This window comes from Belonocnema kinseyi, chromosome 7, assembly GCF_010883055.1.
Source record: "Belonocnema kinseyi isolate 2016_QV_RU_SX_M_011 chromosome 7, B_treatae_v1, whole genome shotgun sequence".
Taxonomy (NCBI): domain Eukaryota; kingdom Metazoa; phylum Arthropoda; class Insecta; order Hymenoptera; family Cynipidae; genus Belonocnema; species Belonocnema kinseyi.
Window position 1 is genome coordinate 99,387,987 of NC_046663.1, and position 10,170 is coordinate 99,398,156.

A 10,170-nucleotide genomic window follows, 5' to 3' on the forward strand; every position below is an offset into this window, starting at 1 on the left:
GAAATCCTCAAAAATCTACATTTTGTTTTAAATTCGCCTGTGGATATTTGTACCAAAATTTCGATACCAATAGGCGAATTTTGTCGATAGACACACTTCGTTTAAATTACTTGAAATCATTTCATGTTTATATGAATTCAAATTTTAAGGATTTTTTCTAACTTTCAGGATTTTCTAAGAATTTAAAATACTTTCGAAAATGTTTAAAGTTCATTGCTGGATTATTTTATTTAAAGTATCGAGAATGTTAACGTGGATTTATATTTTTGGAACTTAATCTAAATCTTTAAACTCTATAATTTATAAATGTTCTAAAATTTGCAGTTTATCTGCATTCGATTTAAAACTGTTGAATTGAAAAACTTTTAAACTTTAATTTTTAAAGTTTGGAATTCAAGAGTTCCATTTTGAATTCTTTAATTTGTTGCTTATTACATTGATTCGAAAAATGTTCAAAATAGAGTTCTATTTTAAAAAATTTTTTAGCCGTTTAAAATGTTTGCAAACCGAAAAAAAAACCGAAAAATAACCGGGAAATTTGTCCTTAGACTAAAACGGCCACCTTAAATTTACCCTAAATTTCATTTTTCGTAAAACTGGCATAAGCATTAAAATAATGAAACCAAATTCAAATTAACCAATCAGTTTTTAGTCTAATTGCTGATCGGCTGATTTGAATTTGGAGCAACTATTTCTATGCGGTTGCTATTTTTGGTCAGAAATGAAATTTATGTTATATTTCAATTCTCAAGAAAAATAATATAAAATGAGGGCGAATAAAGGATAAAATAAAAATTCTGCCAAACAAATTTGGAAAAACAAAAAGGACGCCAAAAAGTAATCCGGAAAATATCAATATTATGGGTCCAATAGTAATTTTGAAATATACAATTTATGGCAAATGGTAAGTTACAAGAATAAAAATGAAATAAATTGACAATTTGGATAAATAAAAATTAGAGTACATTTTTTTCAATCATATACGTTTCGGTGAAATGTACTCTAAAGAAAAGAAAATTTAAGAAATATTCATGTGCATCCTATACATATTATGCCTCATTTTTCATTATAACGTATGTTTTTCCGTTGCTGTGTTTATACATGAGAACTGGAATATAATTCCATAAGTCCGACTGTTTCACAAACTGTTTTTTAGCAGTTTTAACTAGATGATAGGCATAAAAGTGCTCACAAAATCCCATAGATTTATAAACGTCGCAGAAAAAGATAGCATCGTTGTTTTTATAAGATATTAAAATTTCTCGTATTTTCGCAAACACTGGGAAATCGTCCCTCAAGTTAATAATGACCGTAAATTCGATTTTATACTGAGTGTTAAAAACTTTAACGAAATCGGCAGTGAGAAAGTCATTCGTTTCACAATTCATCACATTAAATAATGCATCAGAAGTTGTTCCGCTCAACTCTTCCAAGCGTCCACTTGAAAACCCAAGATCAAATCCTTTATTTAACAGTAATCTATTTGAAAACATAAGTTGCTGCTTTATAGCTATTGTTTTACAGATGTTAACCCGTGTAGAGACGGAATTGGACGTTAACTTGCTTTTCCTATGTTTCGATTCGTCCTTCATGGCCTGGAGTTGTTCAAGGGGTCCCATCATACTTATAACAAGGGAGCAGTGCACCATGAAATGGTGTTTTGGTTTCAACGGCCCAAACAACTCTATGTACTGTGCATGATGCTCAGTAATTAAATTATCCAGATAATCGAAGCATTCAAAATCAAACTGTTTTGACATTAATATGGCTAAGATACGTCTTAGCTTAATGAATACTTGCCAAAATACATTATCTTCCTGAATGAAACGTCCAAACATTATTGGTGCATACGTCCAAAAAGTCATCATTTCTGAACCTGACATTTTGATATATTTTTTCCTTAATTGATCCACAGATACAGCTGGAGGTCGATTTGACTCAAATTGAAAATCAAAAGTTCGCAAAATCGAATTGAAAATGTCAAAATCGATAACCTTTTCAACTAGAACTAGTTCATGAAAAATTAATCCTGCTTCGTATGCCAGAACTCCTTCTGGAAGATCATGCATCAGGTCAGCTATAATATTTCGCACGCAAGGAAAGTGACGAACATTATTAAAAACGCAGCCCTCTTTTATTCCAGTTGATCCGAAATCATTGCTTTCAACGTCAGTGTCATAATTAATTTCGTTTCTTAAAAGGTTATTCTCAGCAATAATCGCATATTGTGCATCAACTTTGCACATTTTACACATTCTGCAAAAATGATTAGCTGAGAAACTCTCAGAGTTACCTAATATTTTGTTCAATCCAAGATTATCACCTTCGAGTACTACGAGACTGAAGTAAACTTGTATTCTCTCGGTTTTAATTTGAACTAGTTTCCCGGTTTCAACTAGATAATTGAATTCATCAATAAAATTAGAAAATACTGCACTATTTCCGCTCTTTTTTAGGTCATCATGATGAAACAACATAGCTAGAAATATGTTTTGTAAACTGCTTCTACAGATAGGAGGAATTGAGTGCAAAATAGTGTATGCAGCTCCTAAATTGTGAGCACCACAATGAGCACCCATACCATTTCCTGTTTCGTAAGCATCAAAAAACATTGATAAAGTCATTAATACTTTTCCCGGGAATGCCGCACGCGTTCTTTTGAATACTTTTCCTTACATAACGTTTGTCATAACAGTACTGGGAATTTTGAGAGAATCCATATATTCAAGAATGCAATTGAGAACATCCCCAGTTTCTAAAAAAGATTTGAGAACTGTTCGTAATGGAACTATTTGAGCGAAACGATTCCTCGGTGAATCTATTCCATTTCTTAATTCAAAATCTTCTCCTAATAAATGAGAAACAGGATCGATTAAAAGTCCAGCCTCTCTTAACTTCTTAAACCTTAAATGTTCAGTTCCATTTTCTTTAAGAGCTGAATGTAATACTTGCAACATGCTACTGATTTCTTGTTTTTGATCAAGTGGGACTGCGTTTTCTAAGAGAACTTTTTCAATTGCATTCTGAATCATCTGTATAGAGACCGTATTAAAATTCTACATTTCCTCAATTACACATTGAACTATATTTCGCGGAATGGAAGGCTTGCTATACAAGTTAGTTATCATGCGCATTAGTTGGAACTGAACTATTTCTGAAAAGCTAGTTTCATTATTCACGGCTGGAAAACTTAGAAGAGATGAATCGTTTGAATTATCAACAACTGGCTCTACTAAAGATCGATTTTTGTAAAAATTAGCAACATTGTTATTTGCTGATGAAAAATAGCAATTATGTTCTACCTTAAAGTGTCGTTTAAAAGAGTTGAGTGAAGAATACTTTCTTCCACATTGAAGCACAGAGCACTCGTATACACTAGTTTCGACGAGGCTGTGAAAAACGCGCCAGTGAGTCATCAAATTTTTTTAATTCGTGTTACAAACATAGTTGCATAAGTGGCAACGCATTTTAATGGAAACCTTAAAAAGGTTTAAATACTATAATATAATATTTAATAGTATAACTGATATAATATCAATAATGTAGACAAGACTGTGAAAAACGCGCCAGTGAAAGATCAAATTTTTTTAATTCGTGTTACGAACACAGTTGTATAACTGGCAATGCGTTTTAATGCAAACTTATAAAAGAGTTAAATACTTGAATATAATATGTAATAGTATAACTGATATAATATAAATAATTAAGATCAGTATTTTATCTTGGATATCATTTTGAATGCTGTGGTTATCATTTTAAGTAAAATACTTACGAGTATACTATTTTCGGAATAGCACTTTGAAATACTTAAACATCACATGGGCCTTTAACCCAAAAATTCAGGTACATTTTTTGCGTCAGCATTTATTGCTCAGAATCCTCTATGCACCTTTTTTGGTTTCTGTTTTCCATCGCACAAAATTTCTCTAGAGCAAAAATTAAAACAATAAATACATATCCTGCAAAAAATGTCTTGAACTATATTATAAGAAATAAAACGCTTTAATTTTGGACTATGGAATAGGACGGAGTGAAAAGGCTAAAATGAATAGAATCGTTGAAGCTAAGGCAAAAAGATTTACAATATGGCATCTGAAATAAATCTGAAGTAAATTAAAGTTGGCTTTTTATCCTTTCAAGAAACATAGTCTCCTTGATCAAATTTTCTTATTCCCTGACCTGTAATATTCATAGATCAGAATTTTGACTTTACTACTTTTTCACATAGGATCTCTTATAAATGGAATAAAATAATTTAAATTCTTTGAAATTATTTATTTTGTACCTAAGTGTTGAATTTTCGGCCAAAATAGATGGCTTTTTTAATAAAATAATTTAAATTTCTACAAATTAATTGCATTTTTAACAAACTAATTGAATCATTAAACAAATAGTTAAAATTTTAACCCATGAGAATAAATTCTCAAACAAGATGACGAATTTTCAACTAAGGAGTTTAATTTTCTCCCAATGAAGACAATTTTTCAACAAAATACATACGTATTCACATCAATAGTTGACTTATCAACTGAAAAATATACATTTTCACCAACAAAAAGTCAATTTTTGACATAAAAGTTATATTTTCATCCTTAGAGATGTAATTTCAAAGAAAAAATTAATTTGTAACCAAACAGTTGCAGTCTTAACTAAAAGAGGAAATCTGAACAAAAAACAATTTTTTTCTACAAATTAAGCAGAATTTTCAAGTAAGAAGGATACATTTTGAACCGAAAATAAGAAAATGAAAAATGCATTTTCACACCAAAGAAACACAAGTAGTTACATTTTTCATTTAAAAAATTATTTTTGACAAGTAAAAACAATATTTCAACTAAAAGGATAAATCTTTATCAACATGGTGGATTTTTAATCCAAAAGGACGAATATTCTGTCCAAATAGATAAATTTTTAACAAAGAACGGTTCAATTTTCAACAAAAAAGCAGGACTTTTTAACAAAGTATTTGAACTTTAAACAAAATGAATGAATTTTTAACGAAATACCGTGAAAAATTAATCTTCAACCCAGTAATCGAATGTTCAAAGAAAATATACTAAACTTCAACCAAAAACAGTTGAATTTTCAACACAAATAGTTCAAATTTGCACAGGAAGATGAGTTCTTAACAAAAAATTAAATAGTTAAAATTTAAAGATACAAAAAATAGACTTGTCAAGAAAATGGTTTGATTTTCAAGCAGACACCAACTTTCGACTAAAATAATAAAACCGCAACCAAGAAAATCAAATTGAACAAAGTAGGTAAACTTCCAACCAAGAAAGACCAATTTGTGTATCGTATTACCTAACATTTCTGAACCTGCTATATTATTAAGACAATTTAAAAACTTACTTTAAACTTGGCTCTGTGGCACAAAGCTCGTCTGCAACTTGTGCTTGAGAACTGATATCAATGTCGTACCGAGTGAAAATTTTATAAACGTAACGTTGAACAAAATTCCACACTTGTTGTCCTGTGCTTGGATAATTGGCAGTCAAAGCGTGGAATAACTTGAAGCACACGTCTAGAGCTTGTACGACTGTTTGCATCTTGTATCGCCTCCCATCAATATATACGTAAATTGCTTAGAAATTGTGCAAGTCATAACCGACAACCAAAATGAACGACTGAAGTGTGTTCCCGCGGTTATTTATGATATCCTTTCTGCGTTTTACTTCATCATCGATATGAGTGGGATCCTGTAAATATTGAGTTATTAACTCATTTTGAGTTAGGATTTTCTAGAGCTAGTAAAAAAAGCGTCTGAAATTGAAGAATTTAACATGTTAAGGTTTTAAGCTACATAATTTAATTTTTAGTAATTCTAACGATTACAAACTCAGGAAATGAAATTGAAAATGTTCCAAGCTACTAAATGCCAAAGATTTCACTTTTAAATCATACAGAGTTATAGATAAATGCAATTTCTTATCAATCGTTTTTATTAAATTATATTACTCTTGTTAAACTTATAATTTTATCTGTTTTTCCCTGTAACAGATTTCATTTCAGGCTAACGAAAAGAAATGAGAAAGAAAGTTATAAATTAATAAATCGTTTCTTACTTGAACATGAAGAAAAAAGGTTTCTATCATTTCGTCATTGGACGGCCTGAAATTTTTCTTTGTCTTCGAATTTTTAACAGTCCCTGGGTGAAATAGCAATGGCATGTACTTTACAACGAAAGCATTTGGAAATAAAGTTTAAGAAGTTTTATTATAATAATTTTAAATTACTACTCTACATATATTCATTATAGATGCAGTATAGTGCATAGGTCAAAATTATTGTTTTACATTAAAAATTGTTATTATACCTTCGATTTCAATTGAATTTTCTGCTACTGGACTGTGATTGCTCGTGCTAAGTGCTCCCAGACAGTGTATAAGGCATCCTTCTGAGCTTGGTACATGCGATTAAAATCTTGCATCAGTAACTCATAACTAAATTGTGTACGAAGGATCGAGAAAAGCTGAAACTAGTCATAAATAGTATGACTTTCCAAAAGATCTGATCTATCTCTGATGCAAATTTTCCAATTACTTGCTTGTTCGCTAGGTGAACCCACGCTTTTTTTGGATATTGTAAAGCAGTTGATCGCTCTACTAGTTTCTCCGCATTCTCTTCCAATTCTGTGTCCGCTGTAAACATAAAATCAGTATTGATAATCATGTACAGCAAAACTACTTAAATATATATACTAATTGACGTATTTCTTACAAGCTCCCTGATCTTCAGTTGCATTCTCGTAATTCTTCGCAGTACCACCCAAAGCGTGCTTTACGTTAATATATCTACTGTATAGTTTTCCTTTATGCAATGTTCTAGCATTAGTTTTTGTTTAAAGTTTTCCAGCAATAAAATAAGTTTTCTTAGCTTCAGTTGGGTAAGCTAAATTAATTTCACGTGCAGCTCTTATGAAAATTTCTGTATCAATCCTGTAACAAATACATGGTGTCATTATGCAAACATGGTACTGATTAAAGATGGTGCAATATAGTCGTATATAGGATAGCTAGAGAAATTTCTTTTTTATATTTCCGAATTTCCCGGATCGTATTTAAAAATTTCCCCGGTTTTTCTTGATAAATCTGTGTCAATTTTGCACGTCATTTTTGGTTTAATTTATTTTTTAAATACTAGAAAAGTTTACAAAATTAATATTATTTTTCAGAATCCGTATGATTTTCCCAAGAGGACTGGCTCAAGGTAATTTTTAATTTAAATACTTTTAAATCTTTATAGAATCCAAGGAAAAATCAGCTATGTTTTTTTTCAAAAATTCTTTTAAATTACGTGGATATTCACCTTAAAAATAAGTGAAAGAAAATTTTTGATTCAGACTTTTTTCGCAATATTTCTGAAAGAGTAGTATTTCTGAATGTTTGAACCAAATATAATTAAGCGTAGGAATGTCATATATTTCACTCAGCGCGGAGCAAAAAAAGCAATTTGTTTTATTATTAAAATAAAATGCTTTAACGCAACTAAGTAAAACAAGGTATTCCCATACTTCTTGCCAATATTTTATATTGAAAAATGGTATTAAAATAATTAATTGTACTATTAAATTGTTATTGCCATTTTATTTGATATTTATTTTTTTATTGATCCTCAATTTGTGAAAAATATTTTAATATGAAAATATTCGCTTTTCAGATTAATTATCACCAATAAAACGAAATATACAAAAAGGATAACAAAACTTTTAAACATTAATTGGGATGTGTTGATTCAAAATAGTATAAAAATTAATAAAATAAATACTAACATCAATAGAAAGTATAATTTGAAGAAAAAGATTTTTAATAACAAATTTTTCAGAACAAATAAATACTTTGATATTCACAACCAGAAATGAAAACTATTGGAAAATTTTATTTTTTCGACCTTTTTAAATTTTTTATTTTTTACCCAAAAACCAATCATTTTAATACAGGGTGTCTACGGAGCCAGGAAATGGCTTGAAATTCTTGAGACAGGGAAAAACCGGCAACTTATTTTTACAATACGATTCTGAATTTGTTAAAATCTATAAAGACTTCATTAAACGCTTTCATTACATTTCAAATTCTATGTGCAACTGTTGGATATTTTCACTACGAACACATCTAGCTTCACTTCGTTCAATGATGAGGGCAAAACAGTAGACCAAATACATGGGATTCAGTTAATTTTTGCTCTATTTTGCTAATATTCCCATAAAAACTAATTTTTGACGCATTTTGACGTATATTACGTTCGAATGAAAACTTTTAGTGCGCATGCGTCAATATCCAAAAATACTTAAAATAATCTATTTTTTTATGTAACTCGTGGTCGCCGGGTCCCCTTTCTCACATTTCCTTACAGTAAATAGTAAAAAAATGTATCGAAGGGGTCTAAAGGAACCAAGTGGGACCAATTGTCCTACAAATTCGTAAAAGTCGAGAAAGGAAAAAATGTTGCTTTGTGCATCATTTGTGATAGTGTAATTCACAATACTGCAGAATCTGGAATTCTAGGTAATTTTTCAAAGTTTTATGTTTATCGATTCGTAGTATATTATTTATTTTATTTCATTCGTCTCCTAAATCTTGTATCAAATACCAATATTTAAAAATTCATTAAATTTTAATAAATGTTAAAGCAGTTTGAGGTTATAATTAAAGCGACCCTGCATAATTGTATATATAATATTATGCAATATGAACCATAATAATTAATATCGAAAGAATCAAACGACACTTTGCGAAAGTTTTCTGTCCTTTCTTCCGCTCGAAAAACTAATCCTTCGATGGAATTCCATTATGTTGTTGGTTATTTCTTCCCAACACAGGCATAATTATTATTTTCAATTACTATAACGCATTTTACAGAATTCTCAGCAATTATATTATATATTCAAAAATGAGTTTAAAGAGGAAAAAAGAAACGATTGAACTGGGGCACTTTGAAATGTGAATCTAAAAATTCCAGATTGACAAAGTTGCATTTCAATTGTTTTGGGACACTTTGAATGGGTCAGGTATTTGGACTTCAATAAATCTGCCAAGCCACATTCGGAGATGTACTAGTTCTATATAGTTTTAAGGCATTCTGAATAAGAGAAAATAACCTGAAAAAACTAAATTAGGTTCAATTCGTGATTTACAATTGACAGAAGAAACGCATGAATCGTTTCAAGTTCTCAATGAAATGGAGTTTTAAACATGTCAAACTGAATAGAGAAGCCCGGGTTCCCTTTTACAGAAACGAACCGGCATCATACAATTGATGTTTGATGAAGTCCGATTAATTTTATAATGTAGATTACGCTCTTCATTATTTAATTGTAGTGAATGGGAAGTTGCCAGCTCCCCGACTCTTCCCATCCAGCCTATGGTTTAGAAGTGACGTGAAAGTTGACCGCGGCCAGGGTGGCGCTGATTGTTCATATGGCCGAGATTCATTCAAATGTATGGGAAAAAACGTAAAAATTCTATTTTTATACAATAAAAAAGATTTTATCAAATTTTCTTTTGCAGTACGCTAATCAAGAAAGCTTCTTATATTTTTCAAAGCAAAATTTATTATGAAAAAATATAAGTTGCTCGAGTTTTATACGAAAATTCGGTTTACTTTTTGGCGGACAGTTCAAATAGAAGTTCTATCATCTCTATTTAAATGTTGATATTATTATTTATTGTCTTGATTAAAGTGAATAATTATATTAATATTACATGATATGATTATTTATTATTAATAATTGAACATTAAAAATACTTTTTAAAATATTGTTTTGAGTTACAAACGCAAAAAATATGGCCTAAGAACGATCTAGTATACAAATGCATTTTTCCCTTAAGTTTAATCATTCATTTATTAATATTGCACTGCAATTGAAATATTGTGATTATTATATTACATGAATAAGATAATTTTACTGAAAAGTTAGGCTTTTCACGGTCGATGAAATTGAAAAGCTTTAATGGAAAATAAAGTACTTGAAAATGTTTGTCATTTTTATCATCATTTTTTTAAATTTTGGAGTGAAATTGAATTTATTGTTTTAGTCATGGAGTTTTTATTTTTCAGCTAAGACTGTTTGTTGCTGTTTCTGTAAAAATTGGCATAAGAAAGGGACATTTAAAAAAGTATAACAATGGTGAAACATTGATAAAAGTGCTTTATAAATCGCTAAATATA

The 10,170-nt window shown here is 29.9% G+C and overlaps 1 protein-coding gene across 1 annotated transcript; it reads right to left on the reverse strand.

The window, feature by feature from the left end:
- Positions 1-1,049: 1,049 nt before the first annotated feature.
- On the reverse strand, positions 1,050-2,624 carry LOC117176577. Its single transcript, XM_033366831.1, has one exon. The coding sequence runs from the start codon at positions 2,622-2,624 to the stop codon at positions 1,050-1,052; it is 1,575 nt and encodes a 524-aa protein (XP_033222722.1).
- Positions 2,625-10,170: the final 7,546 nt, after the last annotated feature.

Excerpts from the sequence above, each read along its gene's own strand:
- LOC117176577 (XM_033366831.1), bottom strand. The coding sequence starts at position 2,624 with ATGACTTTATCAATGTTTTTTGATGCTTACGAAACAGGAAATGGTATG.